General features: G+C 44.1%; 1 protein-coding gene across 1 annotated transcript in view; it reads left to right on the top strand.

The window, feature by feature from the left end:
* The window catches only part of LOC129697454 (uncharacterized), a 191,663-nt gene that overhangs the window by 123,955 nt on the left and 41,678 nt on the right, over nucleotides 1-26,030 (top strand). The window contains exon 5 of the mRNA XM_055636042.1: nucleotides 24,739-24,874. Coding sequence (XP_055492017.1) covers nucleotides 24,739-24,874 — 136 coding nt within the window. The remainder of the gene's footprint in view (nucleotides 1-24,738; nucleotides 24,875-26,030) is intronic.

Genomic DNA, 26,030 nt, shown 5'->3' with positions numbered 1-26,030 from the left:
CATGCATATAGCAGCAAGTGATCAAAGATGAATTTCCTATCCATGGCATGTACCTTATGGTGCTAGAGTAGGAGGGCAAACTAGATGGGTGAATTAGAAAGGGAAATCAAGTGAGAGAAAGCAAGACCCGATTAAGAGAGAGGAAAAAATAGTTAGAAAGGAAGAGTAAGTGAAAATTACGGTGTACCTGCAGCTTATAGAGCTGCTGCCTTACAGCGCCAAATACCCAGGTCCAATTCTGACTGTGTGGCGTTTGCATGTTTTCTCTGTGACTGAGCGGGTTTCCTCTGGGCATTCCCGTTTCCCCCCACATCCTGAAGACGTGTGCGTTGGTATGTTAATGGGCCCCGGTAAGTTGCTACTACTGTGCAGGCGAGTGGTGGAACCCCCTGGGGGGGGGGGGTTTGATGACAATATGATGAGAATAAAGTTGGCTTAGATTAGTGTAGGATTAGTGTAGATGGCTGGTTAGTGGTCAGCATGGACTCCATGACCTACAATGACAATTGGCCAACTTGAGGAATGAAAGTGAATGGCTTAAATTGTATCTGTTCTGGGATAGAGAAAGCGTTTTTTTTTATTGCATTAACCATAATCGTGCCATTAAAAAAAGTACTTACTTTGTTTAGTTCCAACCTTGTCAGCAAAGAGATTAATGTACCAATCAAAAAAGCTTTCAAGTAACAGGGGATTTCAGGGCACAAGGCTCTTTGTGTGAGGCGAAAGGTACAACAGCAGAAATCAATCAACAGGTTCCAAGATATCCACAACTTACTGCCTCTGTCTTAACCCTTGGAACTTCCTGCATATTTGAGCATCAATAATGCATGTGTTATTAACTCTGTAAATGTTTCCAGCATGATTCAATCCATTACTCATTTGGGAAAGTGATCCATCAATTACTTCTTTAAAGGAATACACAATGAGCAGGATAAGACAGTTGGCCATGAATTGTGATTGTCCATGAATTGATCAATACCTGCTGTATAATACAGGAAAAAATGCTGCCGTTGAGAGTCATAGAGCGGATGTATCCTATTATATGTCTTAATCATGCCCCCTCTTAACCCTTTTCTCCAGAGTGAAGAGAACTAGCTTCTCCAGTCCCTCCTCATAAATTACCTGTTCTTTCTCGGTACATTTCATCATCATCGGGTGGCTCCGCGAGTGGCAGCCTCGCCAGCAGCCCGTCTGTCCTTTCGGGTTTTTTTTTGTTATTTTTAGTGCATCTAAATGTATGATTTAATCGGTATGTCCGATGTGGGTGGGTGGTGGTGGGGAAATAGGGGGAAACCGTTTTCAGTAACTTACCTCGACGGAGATGCGACTTTTCTCCATGTCGTATCTTCGCCCTCCTTGCGGCCTGACAACTGGTTTGGTGCGGTCTTTCCATACTGGAGACTGGTCCAGAGCTTCAGCAGCAGGCGCGGTGCGGACTTACCATCGCGGAGCCTGGGATCCCTTGCCGAGGGTCGCCAGTGTTGGAGCTCCGACCGCGGGGGCCTGCTGAGTGCAGCGGTCTTGAGAGCCGCGGGCACGGCGCCAACTTACCATCGCAGACCTGTGATCCCTTGCCGGGGATCGCCAGAAGAAGTGCTTCGACCGCTGGCCCGTGGTCTTTAACATCGTGAAGCTGCGGTCTCTGGTAAGAAGCGGCCGACTCAGGAACTCCAAGCCGCGGTTTCACGACGTTGGAGTTTCGATCATCCCGACGAGAGGGCTTGTACATCGGGCTGTCCATAGCGGCGACTGCGGAGGGTTAAAGGCCCCGACCATGGGTGAACAATGGAGGAAGAGTGACTGAATTTTATCGCCTTCCATCACAGTGAGGAATGATGATTCCACTGTCATGGATGTTTATGTTAAACTCTATTGTGTACTGTCCTCTTTTTACTTGTATGGTTGTATGGTAACTCAAATATCACTGTACTGTAATCGGTGCATGTGACAATAAATGTGAACGAACTTGAACTTGCATTACATTTTAAATGAGTGCATTTGAAAATCAAGGCCAGGGAGCACAGTCTGAGGAAGGGTTTATTTATTTTAATTTTATTTCAGAAAGTTTTCTGTAGTGCTAACTAAAATACCACCAGAGAGTCATGGATCTGGAAATAGGCACAATATAAATAGGCACAATGAATATAAAATGCTGGAAATATTAAACAAGTCAGACAGCATCTGCGAAGAAAGGCTCCCACACTCCCCATCTTTCGAAGGGACTTTCGCCTGCGACGTCAACTTTTTCACACAGAGCAAAAATACCAAGTGCTGGAGGAACTCAGCAGGTCAGGCAGTATCTGAGGTGAGAATGGACAGGCGTTGTTTAAGGTCAGGTCTGAAGAAGAGACAGATGCTGCCAGAACTGCTGAATTCCTCAAATACATTGTGTTTAGCTCAAGGTTCCGGCATCTGTTGCCGCGTGTGTCCTCGTTTTCACTGATATTGCCTGATATGTTAAAGCGTTTCCAGCATATTGTGCTTTTTATTTCAAATTTCCAGCATCTGGAGATTTGTGATTTTCACGATATTGATTAAATGCAGCATAGTAAGCCTTAATAGTCAACAAAATAGAGAGAGTACAGAGGAGATTTACTAGAATGGTGCCTGGGTTTCAGCAACTAAGTTACAGAGAAAGGTTGAACAAGTTAGGGCTTTATTCTTGGGAGCGCAGAAGGTTAAGGGGGGACTTGATAGAGGTTTTTAAAATGATGAGAGGGATAGACAGAGTTGACGTGGAAAAGCTTTTCCCACTGAGAGTAGGGAAGATTCAAACAAGGGGACATGACTTGAGAATTAAGGGACTGAAGTTTAGGGGTAACATGAGGGGGATCTTCTTTACTCAGAGAGTGGTAGCTGTGTGGAATGAGTTTCCAGTGAAGGTGGTGGAGGCAGGTTCGTTTTTATCATTTAAAAATAAATTGGATAGTTATATGGATGGGAAGGGAATGGAGGGTTATGGTCTGAGCGCAGGTATATGGGACTAGGGGAGATTATGTGTTCGGCACAGACTAGAAGGGTCGAGATGGCCTGTTTCCGTGCTGTAATTGTTATATGGTTATATGGTTATATGGTTTTGCCAACTATTGCACAACCATTTTTTCAGCCTTCTGAGAAGGAATGTTTTAGGCCACAAACATTTATCCCAATATGTAATTATCTGTAATTTGCTAACTCTGGCTATGTGTTCAAAGGTAGTTGCCTGATTTCTTTCTGATTCTGATGTTAAATCTTGCAGGATAGCATGGACTTACTGCACTTTGTATTCAGAGATGTCACATCATGAGTGAGCAACTGAATCCTATGCTCACTAACAACAGCATGTAGTCCACTATCACCATCCTGTAGTTGTCTAATTTGCAGGAAGAATTAAAATCATGCTGCTTTAGCAAATTTCCCAATTGTGATTGCCTTTGTTGAAGGTGAGGAGTTATTTTTAAATATCTCAGGAAGTTATGATCTGACATAAATCGCTCATATTATTATTTGTGCACACTATATTTGAACCATTGCACAATGTTCCTCTGTTCTTCATGTTCTTCATTATGATTTGATGGGAAATAGTGGGCAGCACAGTGGCGCAGCGGTAGAATTGCTGCCTTACAGCGCCAGAGACCCGGGTTCCATCCTGACTCTGTAGGGAGTTAGTATGTTCACCCCGTGACCGCGTGGGTTATCTCCGGGTGCTCCGGTTTCCTTCCACCCTCCAGATACGTGCAGGTTTGTAGGTCAATTGACTTTGGTAAAAATTGTAAATTGTCCCTAGTGTGTGGGATAGTGCTAGTGTACAGGGATCGCTGGTCGGCGTGGACTCGGTGGGCTGAAGGGCCTGTTTCCACATTGCATCTCTAAACTAAACTAAACTAAAAGTACATATGCTTTCTTTAAAGTAACAGTTCAGATTCAACCATAATCTCGTGTGTATATATTTTAGCCATCCTTTCAAGTTCTGTGCAACGTTTAAAATGTTAATTTTAAAAATTGCATTATTTATTTCCTTTTTTTTCATCTCTGTGAATTGTTTCAAGGAATAGATTGCACAGCCTGCTTGATATTCTCACTGTTGTTAGACTGCATAAATGGTTGACAGCAGTTTACTTTGAGGAATTCATGCCACTGAGATTGGTAGATCTTTCCATCTTTCCAGGCAGTTTTGTTTTGATGTTAGCAGCAAATATCATAAGTATATTACTGATGGGGGAAAAGGTGAGCTATGCTGCCTGAGCAGTTACACCAGTTTACCCTTTCTTCTCAGCTTTTAATAAAATCCATCAGCTGACCATAAATCCAGCTTTTACATTTTATCCTGCTTACAGGGATTTTAATACTGCATTAATCATAAATATCAATTATTAGCGACTTTCCGTCGCTTTCCTGAAAAGCCAAGAATATACCCAAGAGGAAAGAATTAATTGCAATGTGTAGAAAGAAGAAGTATTTTAAATCATATCCCAAATCCCCACGATGGTGGCTTTGAAAATAATAAAACTCATGGGAAATAAGATTGTCCAAAATGCAAAGAGCGGTCTATCTATCAGGCTGATTGTTTCTTTAATCATTTGCGGAATCATGGAGGAAGAGGGACGGATGGTGAAAGATGTGAACTCATAAAAAGGCAGCAGACATAATAGTAACTATGTAGGTGGGACAATTTGGGGGTTGTACCGTGGTTGCTGAAGAGCTAAAATGGTTGCTAGCATGAAGTCTTAAATAGCAACTCTGGGTGGCATTTGCAATATTTTAGTGGAGTGCACTAAACATTGAACCTAAAACGTGGAATAGTACTGCATGAAATTCACATGGTCACTTTTGGAAAACATGCAATATTGGACCATTTGTGCTTTAATTCCGCCTCTGATATTTTTATGCCTTTGCGTTCAAGTGCCTCTCAATTCCCATTTCACTTCTCTTCCCTCCTTATTTCCTTTTCATCGTTGTCACTTTGTTCATCTTTTTTAGCCTTTGTCACTTACTCCTATCTGCCTATTTAAAAAAAAACCTCACCTCGTTTAGTTTCAGTTCACTTTAGTGTATTGTCATGTGCACAGAGGTACAGTGACAAGCTTTTGTTGCGTGCTAACCATCAGAAGAAAGACAATACATGATTACCTCGAGCCGTCCACAGTGTATCCACCTATGTCCACCTTTCTGTTGCAGGCTTTGTCCCACCTTCAGTTCTTTTCCAACTTTCTCTCCCCCCCCCACCACCACCACAACAATCAATCTGATAAAGGGACCCGACCTGAAATTTCACCTATCCAGGTCCTCCACAGGCGCTATCTGACCCACTGAGTCAATTCAGCAGCTTGAGTTTTGCTAAAGATTCCAGCATCTGCAGTTCCTTGTGTCTCAAGTGCCATTACATTGTGTGTTTGGGGCAGTGACCTGGTATGACTTTCTTCTCCCATATCTTGCTGAAGCCAGCATTAATAACAACTGTCCTGTTGATTGTTAGAGAGCTGATTGAGAATTCAATTGCCTGCAGTTCACTTCGTGAAAAGAATTGGCTGTCATGTTGTGAATAATGCCATGTGCAACAGCCTCTGTGAACAGCAAACAGCCAAACAGAAGCAAGCGAGTCCCTGTTGAGAATTTTGAGTGCAGCTTATCGGTAAATCACCTTCTCCTGCCCATTTGCTGCTGAAGGTTTGATGAGGACTTTTCAAGAAAAACAAGTCACTCTGATTTATTTTGTCAGGACTTCAACCCCATTACTGCTCTCCCATCCAAACAAAGAATGAATGCTGTTTTACTACATATAGAGTCATATAGCATGGAAACAGGTCCTTCAACCCAACTGGCCCATGCCAGCCGAGATGCCCCATCTACACTAGTCCCACCTGCCTGCATTTGGCTCTTGTCACAACAAACCTTTCCTATCCATGTACTTGTCCAGATATCTTTGGTATGTTGTTACAGTATCTGTCTCAATATCTCCTCTGGCAGCTCGCTCCATAGGCCCACCACCCTTTGTATGTAAAAGGGCATCTTATTGGGATCTTGGTTTAGTTCTGTAAATGCGCCTTAAGCTATGGCACAGAGCAATTAGGATCACGGTTGCATGCTAACAACTGATATTCAAATGCCTACTGTATAATAATCAGTCCAATTAATTCAAGGGTAGAGAGAACCTTTTCTTCTTAGATAAGCCTACAAGATCAAGAATGATATGCTCCCACTCCAGCTCTGTGGTTTCAGTTTCAGTTTAGTTTACCGTCACGTGTACCAAGGTACAGTGAAAATCTTTTGTTGCGTTCTAACCAGTCAGCGTAAAGACAATACTCTCGGGGCGGCCTGGTGACGCAGTTGCAGCATTACAGCGCTTGCAGCATCAGAGACCCGGGTTCGATCCCGACTTTGGGTGCTGTCTGTACAGAGTTTGTATGTTCTCCCCGTGACCTGGGTGGGTTTTCTCAGAGATCTTCAGTTTCCTCCCACACTCCAAAGGCGTACAAGTTTGTAGGTTAATTGGCTTGGTAGACTTGTTAATTGTCCCTAATATGTGTCGGATGTGCGGGGGATCGCTGGTTGGTGCGGACTTGGTGGGCTGAAGGGCCTGTTTCTGCACTGTATTTCTAAATTAAAAGAACCAATACATGATTTCCCGTATAAACAAGGACGAAGACAAAATGAAGACTCATTGTTTTGTTGGCCTGGAAGAGGATACTGACATCAGTCCAGGAAAAGGGATCTTTTAAGCAGATGGTACAACGGTAGAGTTGCTGCCTTCCAGCGACAAAGACCCGGGTTATATCCTGACTACAGGTGCTGTCTGTACTGAGTTTGTATGTTCTCCCTGTGACCGTCTAGATGTTTTTCCGGGTGCTTCAGATTCCTCCCACACTGGTGTGTAGGTTAATTGGCTCTGGTAAAAATTGTAAGAATTGTCCCTGGTGTTAGGATAGTACTGGTGCAAGGGGATCGGTGGTCTGCTTGGACTCGGTGGGCTGAAAGGCCGGTTTCCGTGCTTTATCTCTAAACTATACTAAACTATTGGATGTGCAATGTGACCTGTCCAACGTTGCTAGTAAGTGTAATTAAGGCTCATTTTTTTGTTGTTCGCCCGGAAGAGGAAGCTGACATGAGTCAAATGTCATTAGAAACGGGAATAGTGCCGGAGGATTGGCGTACTGCGCATGTTGTTCCATTGTTTAAAAATAGGTCTAAGAGTAAACCTAGCAATTATAGACCTGTTAGTTTGACGTCAGTGGTGGGCAAATTAATGGAAAGGATACTTAGAGATAATATATATAAGCATCTGGATAAACAGGGTCTGATTAGGAACAGTCAACATGGATTTGTGCCTGGAAGGTCATGTTTGACTAATCTTCTTGAATTTTTTGAAGAGGTTACTCAGGAAATTGATGAGGGTAAAGCAGTGGATGTTGTATATATGGACTTCAGTAAGGCCTTTGACAAGGTTCCTCACGGAAGGTTGGTTAAGAAGGTTCAATAGTTGGGTATTAATGGTGGAGTAGCAAGATGGATTCAACAGTGGCTGAATGGGAGATGCCAGAGAGTAATGGTGGATGGCTGTTTGTCAGGTTGGAGGCCAGTGACTAGTGGGGTGCCACAGGGATCTGTGTTGGGTCCACTGTTGTTTGTCATGTACATCAATGATCTGGATGATGGTGTGGTAAATTGGATTAGTAAGTATGCAGATGATACTAAGATAGGTGGGGTTGTGGATAATGAAGTAGATTTTCAAAGTCTACAGAGAGATTTATGCCAGTTGGAAGAGTGGGCTGAAAGATGGCAGATGGAGTTTAATGCTGATAAGTGTAAGGTGCTACATCTTGGCAGGACAAATCAAAATAGGACGTACATGGTAAATGGTAGTGAATTGAAGAATGCAGGTGAACAGAGGGATCTGGGAATAACTGTGCACAGTTTCCTGAAAGTGGAATGTCATGTAGATAGGGTGGTAAAGAAAGCTTTTGGTGTGCTGGCCTTTATAAATCAGAGCATTGAGTATAGAAGTTGGGATGTAATGTTAAAATTGTACAAGGCATTGGTGAGGCCAATTCTGGAGTATGGTGTACAATTTTGGTCGCCTAATTATAGGAAGGATGTCAACAAAATAGAGAGAGTACAGAGGAGATTTACTAGAATGTTACCTGGGTTTCAGCAACTAAGTTACAGAGAAAGGTTGAACAAGTTAGGGCTTTATTCTTTGGAGTGCAGAAAATTAAGGGGGGACTTGATAGAGGTCTTTAAAATGACGAGAGGGATAGACAGAGTTGACGTGGATAAGCTTTTCCCACTGAGAGTAGGGAAGATTCAAACAAGGGGACATGACTTGAAAATTAAGGGACAGAAGTTTAGGGGTAACATGAGGGGGAACTTCTTTACTCAGAGAGTGGTGGCTGTGTGGAATGAGCTTCCAGTGAAGGTGGTGGAGGCAGGTTCGTTTTTATCATTTAAAAATAAATTGGATAGTTATATGGACGGGAAAGGTATGGAGGGTTATGGTCTTGAGCGCAGGTATATGGGGCTAGGGGAGAATACGTGTTCGGCCCGGACTAGAAGGGTCGAGATGGCCTGTTTCCATGCTGTAATTGTTATATGGTTAGGCTATATGGTTATATGAGTCCACTTACACACAAAATGCTGGAGTAACAATGGGTCTGGCAACACCTCTGGGAAAAAGGAATAGGTGACATTTTGGGATCTGATGTAGGGTCTTGACCCCAAACGTCTCCAGAGATGCTGCCTGACCCGTTGAGTTACTCCGGCATTTTGTGTCTATCTTCAGTGTAAACCAGCATCTGCAGTTCCTTCTTACATATGAGTCCAGTTATCCTGCCTGTGGAGGTGGCAGAGAGTCTTTGGGTGCCTCTCTCCAGTGCTTTGTGTGCCAGTCTCAGAAACATATGGCAGGGCAAAGATCACTGCGGCTGTGTCAGGTTTGAGGTCTTGATCTTCAAACACCCTTTTTCCTCAGGTGGCCACCGTTATCTGCCTCCTTCGAGCTAACCAACGTGTCTGCAAGGTTAACGCCTTCATCTTACTTCCTGGGGAAGCAGCTGGACATGCCACACATCTTCCGCAGTCTGTTAGATCTCACGCAGGCGGAGTCACACACCACAGCTCCTGCGTCAGCCTTGGCTCAGTGTTAGCATTCTCACCTCTGCGGCAGAATGTTTAAGACCCGCTCCAGAGTTGTCAGCATGGTGCTGAGGGTGTATACATTTGCTCGATATGTAAAACAGAGAGCCATCTGCCACCTCGGGTGGATTTTACAAGGAGCCGCGGCTCTATTTAAAGAAGAGCATGGAAGTCCTCAGCGGTCCCAGGCTATACTTATCCCTCTGTCAATGAAGCGAGGAGCCTTGCTCTTCACATTTTGGCTGCTGGGTTTCCCCAAGTTAAAAAACAACACTGTTGCAAAGATTTTTAATTTTAGGATATCCTTATGTGTGAAAAGGCATTATTAAAATGCAAATGTTTCTCTCTTTCTGTGAGGTATGAAGCTTTTCAAAGGGAGTCCACGCTATTCATGAAGGGAACACATGAAATCTGTTAATATTCATGTACATCTGCCACCACTATCCAAGGTGAATGTTTGATGTCTCCCGTCTGCTTGCCTGGTGACTGAAATCAGCTTCAAGGCAACAGAAGAGTCGACAAACTTCTACAGGTGTACGACAGAGAGCATATTGACTGGTTGCATCAGGGCCTGGTTTGGTAACACCAACACCCAGGAACGAAGGAGATTACAAAAAGTGGGGAACACTGCCCAGTCCATCCCGGCTGGTGACCTCCCCACCATTGAAGGGATCAACAGGAGACGCTGTCAGCATCGTGTCTAGTTTTCCGCTGACTGCATAGCACGCAACAAAAAAGCTTTCCACTGCACCTCAATACTCGTGACTATAAACTAAATTAATGACTAATTACATTCATTACAGCATCATCAAGGACCCATACCACCCTGGCTACGCTCACATTTCACTCCTGCCAAAAGGAAGAAGGTATAGGAGTCTGAAATCTGTAGCGTCCAGCTACAGGAACAGCTCATTCTCAACAACCATTAGGTTATTCAACACTACGAGCTCCAAGTAAACTTCCAACTAGGAAACAAACAAAGTCCAGAGTCCCTAGTTTAATCTAGTGCACTAGTGACTTTGGACTTTGTGTACTATATTGTTTCATTTGTAATTTATTGAAGTTCTTTTTGTTGCTAATAATGGTGTTTGTGTCTCTGTGGTGTTGCTGCAAGTAAGAATTTCATTGTTCAGTTTCGGGACATATGACAGTAAAACACACTCTTGATTCTTGAGATTTTTGGACCAGCAGCCTCGGTATTTACTTAATTCGCACCAACAGCTTCACCTCCTCCACCACCTCAACACATCCCTCCAACCTTCCAATAAACGTCAGCTGAAGCACAATGACAGAGTGTGTACGCAAAGCAGCAACAGTTGAGTTTAGTTTATTGTCACATGTACCGAGCTACAATGAAAAGCTGTTGTGTGATAACTTGTCATCGGAAAGACAATACATGATTACAATCCAGCCGTACACAGTGCCTGAAACAACACTTGCAGGAGCAGATGGGAGTACTTAGCTGTGACTCGATGTTCCGAAGCCCATAAGGAGAACTTTGTCTAAGCTGACAGTTAAACCTATAAGTGCCAGAACTTTTCTCAACAGAGCGACAAGTGCCGAGACAGAGTGTGCTTTATTTTTCTCCCTGGACTGTGACGTTGAGCTCAGCATGACAGTAACAATCCCAGGGTTAGTGCAATAGACAATAGCCAATAGGTGCAGGTGTAGGCCATTTGGTCCTTCGAGCCAGCACCGCCATTCAATGTGATCATGGCTGATCACCCCCAATTAGTACCCCGTTCCTGCCTTTTCCCCATATCCCCTGACTCCGCTATCTTTAAGAGCCCTACCCAGCCCTCTCTTGAAAGCATCCAGGGAACCTGCCTCCACCGCCCTCTGAGGCAGAGAATTCCACAGACTCACCACTCTCTGTGAGAAAAAGTGTTTCCTCATCTCCATTCTAAATGGCTTAACCCTTATTCTTAAACTGTAGCCCCTGGTTCTGGACTCCCCCAACATCGGGAACATGTTTCCTACCTCTAGCGTGTCCAAACCCTTAAGAATCTTATATATTTCAATATGATATCCTCTCATCCTTCTAAACTCCAGAGTGTACAAGCCCAGCTGCTTCATTCTCTCAGCATATGACAGTCCCGCCATCCCGGGAATTAACCTTATAAACCTACGCTACACTCCCTCAATAGCAAGAATGTCCATCCTCAAATTAGGGGACCAAAACTGCACACAATACTCCGGGTGTGGTCTCACTAGGGCTCTGTACAACTACAGAAGGACCTCTTTGCTCCTATACTCTACTCCTCTTATTATAAAGGCCAACATGCCATTCACTTTCTTCACTGCCTGCTGTACCTGCATGCTTACTTTCATAGACTGATGAACAAGGACCCCCAGATCCCGCTGTACTTTCCCTTTTCCCAACTTGGTGCCATTTAGATAGTAATCTGCCTTCCTGTTTTTGCTACCAATGTGGTTAACCTCACATTTATCCACATTAAACTGTATCTGCCATGCATCCGCCCACTCCCCCAACCTGTCCAAGTCACCCTGCATTCTCATAGCATCCTCCTCACAGTTCACACTGCCACCCAGCTTTGTGTCATCTGTAAATTTGCTAATGTTACTTTGAACCCCTTCATCCAAATCATTGATATATGTTGTAAATAGCTGCGGTCCCAGCACCGAGCCTTGCGGTACCCCACTAATCACTGCCTGCCATTCTGAAAGGGACCCGTTAATCCCTACTCTGTTTCCTGTCTGCCAACCAATTTTCTATCCATGTCGGCACTCCACCCCCAATACCATGTGCCCTAATTTTGCCCACTAATCTCCTATGTGGGACCTTATCAAATGCACTTTCCTTTCCCAGCCTGATCCATTCTGGCAGCACTCCACCTGGAGAGCGGAGGTGCTGGAAGACAAGCAAGTATCTGGGTCTCGCAGCCAGTGGTGAAAAAAATCAACTTGAAAGTGCATGCTGAGGTTGACGATGAGAGGACAGAGCAATGCTTCTTAATCTGGCCTTAATACATAGAAAGTCACCATGCTTAATGCAAGCAGCGGTAAACAGCTCCGTCGCCTGATTTCCTCATCAAATATTGGCTCAATTAAAATCAAAAACTAAAGTAAAAGCAAGCTTTGTTAATATGAAACAGCATTTATTGTGGTAGGAGGACCAGTTATTTCCAATTTTCATCTCTCCCAGAGGTCGTGCTGGTGTATTCTCCCTTTGGCATCCATTCCCCTCCAATATCTAGTCCGAACATCTATTCATCATGTGAACCTACCAGGATATTGAAGGTTTAGTAGACTTGTCAATCCTTATCATAATATGGCGGAGCCTGGACTGGTTAAAATGTTAAATTGACAGACGTGTATTGTGATTGTGAGGCTGCTAAGGAAGATGAGGCCCCATGGTTTCAGAGGGAAGGTACTAGCATGGATAGCAAGTTGGCTGGATGGCAGAAGGCAAAGAGTGGCAACAAAGGAGGCGTTTTCTAGTTGACTGCAAGTGACTAGAGGAGTTCTGCAGGGGTCAGTGTTGGGTCCGCTATAAGTTTGCAGATGATACGAAGATAGGAGGAGGGGCAGATAGTGTAGAGAAAGCAGGGACTCTGCAGAAGGGCTTAGACAGGTTGGGAGTGTGGGCAGAGGTGGCAGATGGAATACAGTGTAGCAAAGTGTGGAGTCATGCATTTTGGTATTAGGAATAATGGCTAAGCTATTTTCTAAATGGGATGAGAATTCAGAAATCGGAGGTGCAAAGGGACTTGGGAGTGGTGGTGCAGAATTCCCATAAAGTTAATCTGTAAGTAGAAGACATAGACATAGAAATTAGGTGCAGGAGTAGGCCATTCGGCCCTTCGAGCCTGCACCGCCATTCAATATGATCATGGCTGATCATCCAACTCAGTATCCCGTACCTGCCTTCTCTCCATACCCCCTGATCCCCTTAGCCACAAGGGCCACATCTAACTCCCTCTTAAATATAGCAGTAGTAAGGAAGGCAGACGCAATGCTAGCATTTATTTCAAGAAATCTAGAATACAAAAACAATTGTAACGTTGAGGCTTTATAAGGCACTGGTCAGACCGCATTTGGAGTATTGTGAGCAAGAATGATCCGAGGAATGATCGGGTTAACATACGATGAGCGTTTGACGGCACTTAACCTGTACTCACTGTAGTTTTGAGGGGAAAGGGGGGACCTCATTGAAACGTACTGAATAGTGAAAGACCTGGAGAGAGTGGATGTGGAGAGGATGGTTCCAGTAGTGGGAGAGTCTAGGCCACAGAGGCAGAATAAAAGGATGTACCTTTAGAAAGGAGTTGAGGAGGAATTGATTTAGTCAGAGGGTGGTGAATCTGTGGAATTCATTGCAACTGAAGGCTGTGGCCATGTTAATGTATATTTTTACGGTGGAGATTGACAGATCCTTGATTTGTAAGGGTGTCAGGTGTTATGGGGAGAAGGCAGGAAATAGGTTTGAGAGGGAAAGGTAGATCAACCATGATTGATTGACTGAGTAGATTTGATGGACCGAATGCTGCTCCTATAACTTATGAACTTATTCCCTCCTTTGCCTCACCTCCCTCCTTTTGAAAATGAAGACTGCCCTAGTTCACTTATGGTTCGAGGAGCTGCCTGCAGGAAATTATAATAACACACAAGCAAAGAGACATTTGATTTGGTTTTAATCAGCTGTCCTCAGAGATTCTCAGAACATGTCCCCACTGCCCTCCAACAACCCATCACCTCATAGCTTTCAACTTCTTCTGTTTGTGTAGTTTTGTTACTGCTAGCAGCTCTCCAGAAGTTTATTTAATGAATAAATTACTCTTTCCCGATATCAGATCTCTCGTGTTTACTGTTTTGAACACATGCCTCCTGGATAAAACTCCATTTTTCTCTGTCAGTGGGATTATAACTAGCACTGCAGACTATTGAAGTAAGAACTGCAGTCACCTGTGGCATATTGATCATGGCCACGAATATTGTTGTTGTCAAAACAGGTTTAGGTGGAAGAGTAGTGCTGTGAATACACTAGATAAAAGAGGATGATGAAAGAGCTGCACTAGCAATCAATTCATTTAACTGACTGACCTGACATACACTCGCCTTACAGGTTTAGATTTATTGAGTGGATATGCTGTGACCTGCATAGGAGTTGTAAGGGTTTAGGATTTGGTCTGGCTGCAGGTTATGTTGTGCCGAAGACCGAGATGGCTCATGTTGTGTTCATGTTATCGCCTCAGTCAATAATGACCATCCCATGGCAGCACAGTGGAGCAGAGGTGGAGCAGAGCAGTGAACCTGGCACCAGAGTCCCAGGTTCAATCCTGACCTCGGCTGCTTGTCTGTACGGAGTTTCTACGTTCTCCCCGTGACCAGCTAGGGTTCTCACCAAGATCTTCGGATTCCTCCCACACTCCAAAGACATATGGATTTGTAGGTTAATTGACTTGATATAAATGCAAATTGTCCCTAGTGTGTGTAGGATAGTGTTAGTGTACGGGGATCGCTGGTCAGTGCGGACTCGGTGGGTCGAAGCGCCTATTTCCATGCTGTATCTCTAAAACAAAAATGCTAAAAATTAAAAATTCGAACCAAGCAGGGCTTTTGTTTGCAATATACTTTCAAAACACCAGCTCCTGCCGGTGCCTCTCATTCATGGGACCTCATGATAAAGACAAATCTACAGAAATTGGAACATTTCCTACTTAGCGCATGTGCAAGTTGCACACTGCATAGGATATACGATCCGCAGTTAATTTATCCAACACCTTTCACAAGTACCATGTAAAAAATGGATTATGCTGCATTCTACAGGCATAAAATTAGTTCCCAAGTAACAATAATGCAAGTCGTGGAAACAGGGAAATACAGATGCTCGTTTATACAAAAGAACACAAAGTGCTGGAGCAACTCAGCGGTTCAGACCAGCATCTGTGGAGAACAAGGATACGTGACTTTTCAGGTCGGGACCCTTCTTCAGAATGATTGTAAGGCAGCGGAGGGAAAAAAACTGGGAGAGAGGGGAGGCAGAACAAAGCATGGAAAGTAATGGATAGTCTCAGGTGAGGGGTTTTTTGATCGGGCGATGGTTGAAACAAAAGCCACAGATTGAAGCAGAAGAGCAGAAAGTGTGAGACAGAAGGATTGAAGAGTTTTATATTGTGAAGCCAGAGGAGGGGGAGAAATAAGTCCAAATCTAGGTGAGACAAGGGGGGGGGGGGGGGGGGGGGAGAGGGGGTTATAAAGTGGGGTGTGGGGGGAGAAAAGGGAGGGAGGGAGGGTTGTTAGAGGTTATAAACAGTGTACATCTACTCATTTTGTGAAGGGAATCTGCCATTTTGGATTAGTTTTGTCCAAAATCTACAAATGGATTTATTAATAAAATGCATATTGGCATACATGTCTAAGGGCACTATACTTTTCGAAAATTCTTTGAAAAGTTATGCTACTTGAAAAACTTGCTCAGAATACCAATATGTCACCATTCAACAAGGACCCCATGCAACTTAATGCATGAACCTGCTCAATAAAGAAGAATATTTTTCCCTTTAGACGACGGCTACATTTTGGGGTTGATTTTATGTTAATAATTGATAGGAGCAGAATTAGGCCATTCAGTCCATCAAATCTACTCTGCCATTAAATCATGGTGGATCTATCTTTCCCTCTCAACCCTATTCTTCTGCCTTCTCCTCATAACTCTTGAAATCCTTAAGGGCCATTATTATGTAAAATAATATGTGTGTTATGATTGTGTTTATAATTTGTTTGGTTGTTTTGTTGTTCCGCGAGCATTGCCACTTTCATTTCACTGCACATCTCGTATGTGTATGTGACAAATAAACTTGACTTGACTTGACTTGACTTGGGCCTGTCCCAGTTGGGCGTAATTTGCGCGTCATTTACGGGACATAATTTACGCATCACAACGCATGAAGCGCACGTTATGCGTGCATGGCATGCATTACGTGCGCATGGCGTGCATTACACATGCATGGTGCGTGGTGATGTAGGCAGTGGCGCGCGGTCGTGCGCGGCGCCCCAGGAGTTTGGGATTCACAAAATCTTTGCACGCCACCGGCATGATGCGCAAATGATGCCCAAGTGAGACAGACCCTTAACTAATGAAGAATCCGTCAATCTCCCACTAAAAAATATGAATTGACTTCACCACCGCTGTCTGTGGCAATTAATTCCACAGTTTCACCACCCTTTGATTAAAGAAATTACTCCTCTTCTCCTTTCTAAAGGTACGTCCTTTTATTCTGCGGCTTTGGCCTCTGGTCATGGACACTCCCACTAGTGGAAACATCATCTCCACATTCACTCTATACAGGCCTTTCACTATTTGGTAAGTTTCAATGAGGTCTTCCATCATCCTTGTAAATTCCAGCGATTACAGGCCCAGTTCAGACTCATCCATTGAATCCTCATCAGTACCAGAATAATATCTTATTAGTGAGCTTGTTGAAGAGTTGACTAAGTTTTCAATCCATGCTCCACTCTGCTTAGTCACAAACCTTTGTTTAGCTTAGAGATACAACACAGAAACAGGCCCTTCGGCCTGCCGAGTCCAGGCTGATCTGCAAGCTCCAAGCACCATCCTACACACTAGGAATAATTTACACTTCTTACTGAAGCCAAGTAACGCACCAACCTATACGTCTTGGGAATGTGGGAGGCAACCAGAGCTCCCAGAGAAAACCCACAGGGGTCAAGGGGAGAACGTACAAACTCCGTACAACAGCACCTGTAATCAGGATTGAACCAGGGTCTCTGACAATTCTGTATTGTGTGATTGTGCCCAGATTTGCACCTTGGGACTCCCAAGTACCACAAATGTTCTTGCCAGTGGCAATAGCCACACAAAGCAATAGCTACGCAAACTTAACCTAACCTAACTCAAAATCGTTTATTTTCCACCCCTGTCTTGTGTTTTACTCAAGATTCCAACATCTGGGGCTGCACGGTGGCGCAGCAGTGGAGTTGCTGCCTTACAGCACCATAGACCCGGGTTCTGGGTTCGATCCTGACTATGGGTGCTGTCTGTACGGAATTTGTCCTTTTTCCCCGTGATTTCTCTGAGATCTTCGGTTTCCTCCCACACTCCAAAGATTTACAAGTTTGTAGGTTAATTGGCTTGGTATAAATTTAAATTGTCCCTAGTGTGTGTAGAATGGTGTTAATGTGTGGACTCGGTGGGCCGAAGGGTCTGTTTCCACACTGTATCTCTGAACTAAACTAAACTAAACCTGCAGTTCCTTGTGTCTCCGAACTGCTCACGATATCGGGCTCCTCAGTGTCTGTTCACTCTTCCCACTCCTTCCTCCCCCACTCACATACTCTGTAGCTCACACTCCCCCAACCATGTCAACACTCACTTGCCCTCATCTTCCAGGCTGGATAAACAAGATAAACTCGTGCTTATGCAGGTCACTTTCTGTACGGGCTGCAGGAGAGGGATTTATGTTTTCTGCAGATTGTGCAAAGAATAGCATGTCCGTGCAGCACAAATCCTGAGTTGTCATTTTATTTGCAGGAAGAATCTGCAGAGTCTGGTTGATACCGAAGACAGTCACAAGATGCTGGAGTAACTCAACGGGTCACGCAGCATCCCTGGAGCCTGAAATCTGAAGAAGGGTTCTGACCCGAAACATCACCTATTCCTTGTTTCCAGAGATGCTGTTTGACCCATTGTGTTACTCTGGCATTTTGTGTCTATATTTGTCATTTTATTTAATGTTTTCAATTTTTGGGAGCTGGGCATCAACTGACAAGAGTCAGGATTTATTCCATCCCTCATTGCCCTTGAAATGAATAGCAGAGGCCAGTGGAGGGCCGACCACATTGTTGGTCCTGGAGTCACAGAATTCATAAGTTATAGGAATTCATAAGTTATAGGAGCAGAATTAGGTGATTCGGCCCATCAAGTTTACCCCACCATTGAATCATTGCTGATCTCTTTCCCTCTCAACCTCATTCCCCTGCCTTCTTCCCATCACCCCTGACGCTTGTACCAATCACAAATCTGTCAATCTCTGCGCTAAAAATAAAGAATGGACAAGGATGATAAACTTTCTCCACCCAAGGACATGTGTACGGGATAGTTTTTATTTGCTATGGCAATCCAGTAGTTTGTGGTTATCATTACCCAAACTCGTTGTGTTTTTTAAATTACGTTTCAGGTTATTAACTAAATTTAAATTCCACATTTGCGGTGGAACATGGATCTGCGGATCAGTCCAGGCCTCTGGTTTGTTCCAAAGATAGACACAAAGTGCTGGAGTAATTCAGTGAGTTATGCCCCTGTCCCACTTAGGAAACCTGAACGGAAACCTCTGGAGACTTTGCGCCCCACCCAAGGTTTCTGTGCGGTTCCCGGAGGTTGCAGGTGGTTGCTGGAGGTTGCAGGTAGTGGAAGCAGGTAGGGAGACTGACAAAAACCTCCGGGAACCTTCGGGAACCGCACGGAATCATTGGGTGGGGCGCAAAGTCTCCAGAGGTTTCTGTTCAGGTTTCCGAAGTGGGACAGGGGCATAAGGCAGCATCTCTAGAGAAAATGGATAGGTGACGTTTCAGGTCAGGACCCTTCGTCAGACAGATTGCGGGGGGAGAATTGGAAGCAAGAAAAGACCTGGACAAACCAGGGCCGGCAACAGATGCTCTCAGGCAGGATGGTCTCCTGATAGGCTAATTGTTGGCTGGGGACGGTATCATCCTAAGAGGGCTACATCGTTACAAACTGTGGAACTGGTTAACTGTCTTTAAATGGAGGAAGTGGGGCAAGGAGGGAAGGATGGAGGCGAGTGTTTGTATGTCGGAGACAGTAGGATTGGTGGAAGAACTGGGAAGGGAGAGGGAATGGGGAGAGAGAGGGAAAGCAAGGGCTATTTGAATTTAGAGAATTCAATATTCATACCGGTTGTAAGCTACCCAAGCGAAATATAAGATGCTGTTCCTCCATTTTGCGTGTGGCCTCACTCCGGTAACTTAAACCACTGTAACTTAGTCACTGACATGGGGTGGGAGATTGCAACCTTCACGTGGTCCGCCCTGTTTCGACGAATGCAATCAACCTTGTGTGCACAATCAAGTAAGATCAAATAGAACAAGTTGTCCTATAACTTTAGGAGAAGGAGAAGGAGAAGGAAGAAGGAGAAGGAGAAGGAGAAGGAGAAGGAGAAGGAGAAGGAGAAAAAGGAGAAGGAGAAGGAGAAGGAGAAGGAGAAGGAGAAGGAGAAGGAGAAGAAGTCACTGACATATCCTTCACCAATTTCTTCCAATCATTTTGACTCTTTGACAACATTCATCTCTCTCAGAGTGAACTGAGAGATGTTGGCTGCCTTATTTACGTGGTATCGCTCAAAGCCAACTTCTCCTTCGCAAATGTGTGGTGCATCATATAGATTGTGTCTCCATTGTCAATCACAATCAAGCCTCACAGCCAGTTGCAAGAGCAGCACAATGGTGCAGCTGGTAGAGCTAGTAGACTCTGGCTCACAATGCCAGAGTCCTGGTTCGATCCTGACCTCAGATGCTGTCTGTGTGGAGTTCGTGCATTCTCCCTGTGAGCATGTGGGTTTCCTCCAGGTGCTCTGGTTTCCTCCCACATCCCGAAGACATGCAGAAGTGGGATAACATGGATGGTCAGCATGGGCTTGGCGGGCCAAAGGCCCTATTTCCATGCTGGACCTTTTCATCAATTCGATCGATCTTTTGTTTAAAAGATCAGCTAATCTTTTGATTTACACTGCATAGCCATGGTTAGAATAATGGTGAAATAATCTTATGGAACTTGTTATGTGTAGAATTCATTTCTACTTGAGATTTCTAATCTGGTTCCATCCGAACGGAGAAGAGCAAAGAAAGTTCTTCTTATATCACATTTTCACTTCCTCAGACCAATTACTTCAATCACATGTATTTTATCAAGAAATTTGCAGACAATTAATTCCTATTTCAATGTTGTCACAGGCAATTTGTTGGCAAATTTAATAGCAGACTATTTGCACACAGCATGTTTCTCACAGACTGCAATGTAACGAATGAATAACTTTGATGGTGATGGAATAATCATTGGATAGGGATGCTTATTGTTCTTCAATTAGACCTTGATCTTCTTGTAACATTCGCCTAAGAGGGGCTTGAATTTACCATTTTACCTGAAAGTGAACACTGTTAACAAAGCAGTTTACAGCTACAGGATCAGCCAGGATTAGATCATCCAAAAAACAGACGCAAAGTGCTGGAGTAACTCAGCTGGTCAGGCAGCATCTCTGCAGGGGCTGCCTGAGGGTGCAAGTACCTCAGGAGAAGGGCTTGGACCCATGACCTTCAGGAGTAGGTGCTACCACTATATCTCTCCAAAAGGAACATATGCACTGAATGTTCATGAAAGACTACAATTTTTTTAAACTTTCTTGATACTTTGTACTCTGGATGATTTTGGATGCTGTAATTGTTATATGGTTATTTTGATTTCATAATTTGTCTTAATTCATGTTGTGCCTGTGCATGCTTCAGAATTAACACACCCAGCTCTCGCGACTTGGTGAAATATCATTATTTACACAGTGGTGCAGCAGGTAGAGCTGCTGCATCACATCGCCAGAGACCCGGGTTCGATCTTGGTTGGGTGCTGTCTGTGTGGAGTTTGCACATTCTCCCTGTGACTGCATGGATGTCTTCCAAATGCTCCGGTTTCCCCCCACATCCCAAAGCAGGTTTGTAGATTAATTAGCCTTCACAAATTGCCCCTCCTGTATAACGAGTGGATGAGAAAGTGGGATAACATAGAACTAGTGCGGGCGGGTGATCAATGGCCAGCATGCACTCCGCGGGTCGAAGGGCCTGTTTCCATGTTGTATCTCTAAACTAAAGCTAAACTCTCTGCCCTGCAAATTGCACAGACACCAGTCCTCATATTTTAACACTGAGTGATAAGCCCTTTATTATGCAGTAACTGAATAAGCAAACAATAACAGGCACAAAATAAAGATATTTACAACAATTAAATTTCCAACAAAAGCTTGGTGCTATGTACTTGTGGAAAGTATTATGTACAGCACAATGCGGAATTGCAGTGCAGGCAATACTTTACGTGTAGGTGTTTTATCAATTCTTTCCTTCCAATTACAGAAGTTGTCAAGCTTATCTAATTCTCTGCAGAAATTGCAGTCAGACAGTCATTTAAAGTTTATAAACTCAAGATCAAGCTCAGCGATTTGAACAGAATTGGCTAATAAACATTGCCAGTAAGAGAAGCTCGATCCAAGCAATTACTATCTGTTAAAGGCCAACTGCACATCAAGCATGTTTGTAAGTTGGATCTTGTAGTTTGGATAAAATTTGCAGGAAAGAACGGCAGATGCTGGTTTAAATGCTGATAGACACAAAATGCTGGAGTAACTCAGCGGGACAGGCAGCATCTGTGAAGAGAAGGAATGGGTGACGTTTCGGGTCGAGACCCTTCTTCAGACTGATGTCAGGGGAGTGGGCGGAACAGAGATAGAATGTAGTTGGAGACAGGAAGACTGGTGGGAGAGCAGTGAAAGGGCAAGGGATGGAGAGAGAGGGAAAGCAAGGGCTATTTGAAGTTAGAGAAGTCAATGTTCAAACTGCTGGAGAGTAAGCTGCCCAAGCGAAATATGAGGTGGTATTCCTCCAATTTGCACTGGGCCTCACTCTGACGATGGAGGAGGCCCAGGACAGCAAGGTCAGATTGGGAATGGGAGGGGGAATTATAGTGCTGAGCAACTGGGAGATCAGATAGGTTAAGGCACTGAGTGGAAGTGTTCAGTGAAATGGTCGCCGAACCTGCGCTTGGTCTCGTCGATATACAGGAGTTGACACCTAGAACAGCGGATACAGTAGATGAGATTGGAGGAGGTGCAAGTGAACCTCTGTCACACCTGGAAAGACTGCATGGGTCCTTGGATGGAGTCGAGGGGGGAGGTAAAGCGACAAGTGTAGCATTTCCTGCGGTTGCAAGGGAAAGTACTAGGGGAGGGGGTGGTTTGGGTGGGAAGGGACAAATTGACCAGGGAGTTACTGATGATCATGGCCCTTAGGTTGGAAGGAATCCACACTGTGTTGAGCAGACAAACTTAAAGTATTAGAGTGGTCTATGTCCAGGCTCTCCGAGAGCCATAGAGTCATACAGTGTGGAAACATGTCCTTCAGCCCAACTTGCCCACGTTAATCAAGTTTACTGGAGATGTGTGGGGCAGTTTTTTTTAAACGGAGTGGTGGAGGACTAGAACGCACTGCCAAGGGTGGTGGTGGAGGCAGACTCAACAATGGCGTTTAAGAGACTTTTAGATAGGCATGTGGAAGTGCAGGAAATAGAGGATATGGATCATGTACCAGCAAATGAGATCAATTTAACGGCATCAAGTTCAGCACAAACACTGTGGGCCTAAGGGCCTGTTCATGCGCTGCACTGTTCTATGTTCCATTTATTATAGGCAAAGGGCATGAAGAAAGCTCCCTTATATTGCACAATTAACAGCATGAAATTCCTCATCAGTAAGATGGGCAAGTGACGGGATAAGAGTCAATTTTACTTAGATCAACTTCCAAAGTTTGGAGCAAACCTTCTATCATTTTATTTTCATAATTATATAATGCTATAGTTATAATGAGCCGAAGGGCCTGTTCCTGTGCTGTACTGTTCTATGCTCCAATTCATTATTTTTTTTATTAAATCTCTAAAATATACCACTATATACTTAAAATAATTATGTTCTTTTACTAACTGAATGGCATCAAGTAATAGGGCTACTTACCATTGTTCCGTTTAATTTCAACGGCTTTGTTGTACTTGTGGTGAGTTTAATCTGGAGCAGGCATAGCAGGAGGATGCGCAGGGACAAACTGCAGATGCTGGATTAAATCAAAGAGATAGACACAAAAAGCTGGAGTAACAGAGGTTCAGGCAGCATCTCTGGAGAAAAAGAATAGGTGACGATTTGGGTGGAGACTTTTCTTCAGACAGAGGGAAGATCTCCAATTCTGGGGATGTTTGCATTGCCTTGTTGGACTTCACGGGGAGTCCACCCGTGCATTGCCTGGGCAGCTGGCAGTACAGGTAGCATTGCGAAAGGTAGCCTCATATCAATGCCGATGCTGGACTTTTAAACCCCTGTGAAGCGATTCAGCAGATCCCCTGCTGCTCAGCTCAACGTCTACCCCATCAGGTGAGCTGGACCTGGCAGACTGCCCACTCTGCCAATGGGGAAAAGGGCCTCTCATTGATGGCACAGTAGCCAGTCTGAACTTGGCACATGGGAAAGATACATTGAAGGGCTCCAAGCTCTGCCCCATTGAAGTGCCAGTGTTTACCGTGTCCCTGTCACTCTTTCAGCAATCTTTAATCTCTATTTGTGACACCACACATTGCTGCTACTTTGAAGGTTTTGCAACATTTCACTTTGAACAACGTCAGCCAAAGTAATGGTGAGAAGCTTTGAGGTATGTCCAATTGTTTTATTTCAGCAGACAGTGAGGTAGCAAAGTGGAAATAATGGATTACCTGTCTGGTCCCGATACCTGACAGAATAAGGCATTTTAATGGCTAATCGTGTTTAGTGTCGACAATCTTGAGCAATGTACTTTATGCTTCACTCTCCCTGGAGCAGGTGTGAATGTTGGAAAGCCTCTTTCCTCAAATATTTAATGCAATCACTAAGGTTGATTTATTGTTTTAAGGAATGTTCTTGTCTCCTATTTCAATGTAAAACACGTTGGAATGTACATTGTTATCATGTTGTAAATCAGCTCATGCTTCCAGAATAGTAATCAATATTGAACAGTGTTTGAACAAGCAAAATGCTGAAGCAAAAATTAGTTTTCATTTGATTTGAAAGTGCTGGAGTAACTCAAGAGGGTCAGGGTAGCATGGAGAACATGGAAAGGTGATGTTTCGGGTCAGGACTGAAGAAGGGTGGCAACCCGGCACATGACCTATCCATGTTCTTCAGAGATACTCCGTTATTGCCTGTTGTCCACTGTAACCCAGTGAGGGGGGTAACGTTTAACCCAAGACCTGGAGAAGTGGAGGAGTTTACAGGCGGGAGAGGCACAGAGTCCCCGGCCCCACACATGGTGTGCCAGGGATGGGCTCGGGACTCACGCCACCTTCACGCTGATCATTATCTCCACTCCCGCAACAAGAAGCTCCCGCCACGTGGCACCAGCTCACCGGGTAACTACAGAAGTGGCGGGTGGGGCAATGGGAGCCTCTATGTAATCCGCTATGTAGAGGTCCGTTATTTATTTTGTGAGGGTAGATTATACTGATAATTTGCTAACTGTTCAAGGATTGGTAGTGTTCCTTTCTGTCCAAACGGTGGGAATTTATCACGTTCCGTTTCCTCTAGCCATTCCTCCAGCTAATCTATCCTATCTTATCGACAAAAAGTTGTCCAGGTTAGCTTGTCGCTGCTGTCTGCAGCAAGAGGTTTGACAATAGTACAAACCCTCTACTAGCTGTTGCTACAGTTACTCACTACAGAGTGTGTACAACAGGTAACCCTTGGACATACATCCAAAGCCATCTGGGGTGGGAGGCAGGTATCCGCTTGAGACATGTGTATTTTTATATCTTTGTCTGTACCAGCTCTGTTTAAAGCTGACGGTTTCACCTCTGGCCAGGAGCCGATTATCCTTAAGGAAGATCAACCCACCATCCATGTCGAAAAGGAAGACCAGCCTGTAGCTTACCAGTGTGACACACTACTTCAAGATGATGTTGTGGCATCTATAAAGTACTCAGTATATACTAATACTGGTATGTATTAAGGAAACTGCATTGATGATACTGCATAGAGCATTTTCTAGAGATTTGTTGCTGTAACCTGCTCATTAGCCATGTTGGAATTACTTTAAGTGTGAGGTTAAGGGCCAGCTGATGTAAAGTGATTTTTACAGTCACAGAAGTGTGGCCAGATTCCATGCCATTAGGAAACATGGTGGGCTTCTAAAAAGCAGGAAAGATCTTGGAGCCTCCCCGTATTACTTGGAGACTACCCCCTCCCACTTCCACTGGCGTCTCTTCTGATTCTCCCACTTGCACTTTTGTCCTGGAGCTCATTTCCTTAGTCAGCCATCTCCCAGTTCAGTCGGCACTCCCGCTCGTTAACTACTTACAATGTTCCTGTCGGCTGTGGCTTATAATTAAAACCAGCCAACTTGCTTTAGAATTGCCAGATGTGTTCTTCACTTTGGCAGTGAAGTGTTCGTTCACACACCAGTTTCTTCAAACACCCTCTAAAACCCTGACCACTAAGTCAGACAATCTGCCTGTTTTGTGTGTAATACTTATTTATCTTAAGTCATCATGTCATCCATTATTGTAACCAGCATACAAGATGAAAGGAAACTGTAAAACTGTAATTATTTTGAAAGAAAACATATAATGATTAATCTAATGTTTTTTTTTGCAATGGCTCTGAGATCGTCATAACTGCTTAACAGAATGATTTTTTTATAGTTTAGTTTATTATTGTCACATGGATTGAGTGTACAGTGGAAATCTTTTTTGTTGCGTGCTATTCAGTCAGCGTAAAGACTGTAGATGATGACAATCAAGCTGCCCACAGTGTACAGATACAGAATAAAGGAAACTTGTGTAAGATAAAGTCAAGTAAAATCTGATTAATGATAGTCCGAGGGTCTCTAATGAAGTAGATGGTTGGAGTGGACCACTCTCTAGCTGGTGATAGTCACATTATTGACTCAGACATTTCATAATCCAAACCTACTTCTAAATAACTTCTGGCAAGCACCAGTTCTTGTAGTCAATCCTTTATGCTAACTCTTTCACTGAGAAGAAGACAAATCCTTGTGCATACAATGAAGGAGAGTGTAGAGATGAAACCTTGTACTTTGTTTTCTCTTGCTGAAGCTGACAGACAGTACACACAATATAGACCAGTGCTGCAGCG

The sequence above is a fragment of the Leucoraja erinacea genome, chromosome 5 (assembly GCF_028641065.1).
Source record: "Leucoraja erinacea ecotype New England chromosome 5, Leri_hhj_1, whole genome shotgun sequence".
NCBI classification, from domain to species: Eukaryota; Metazoa; Chordata; class Chondrichthyes; order Rajiformes; family Rajidae; genus Leucoraja; species Leucoraja erinaceus.
This window is presented reverse-complemented; position numbering and strand designations above follow the sequence as displayed.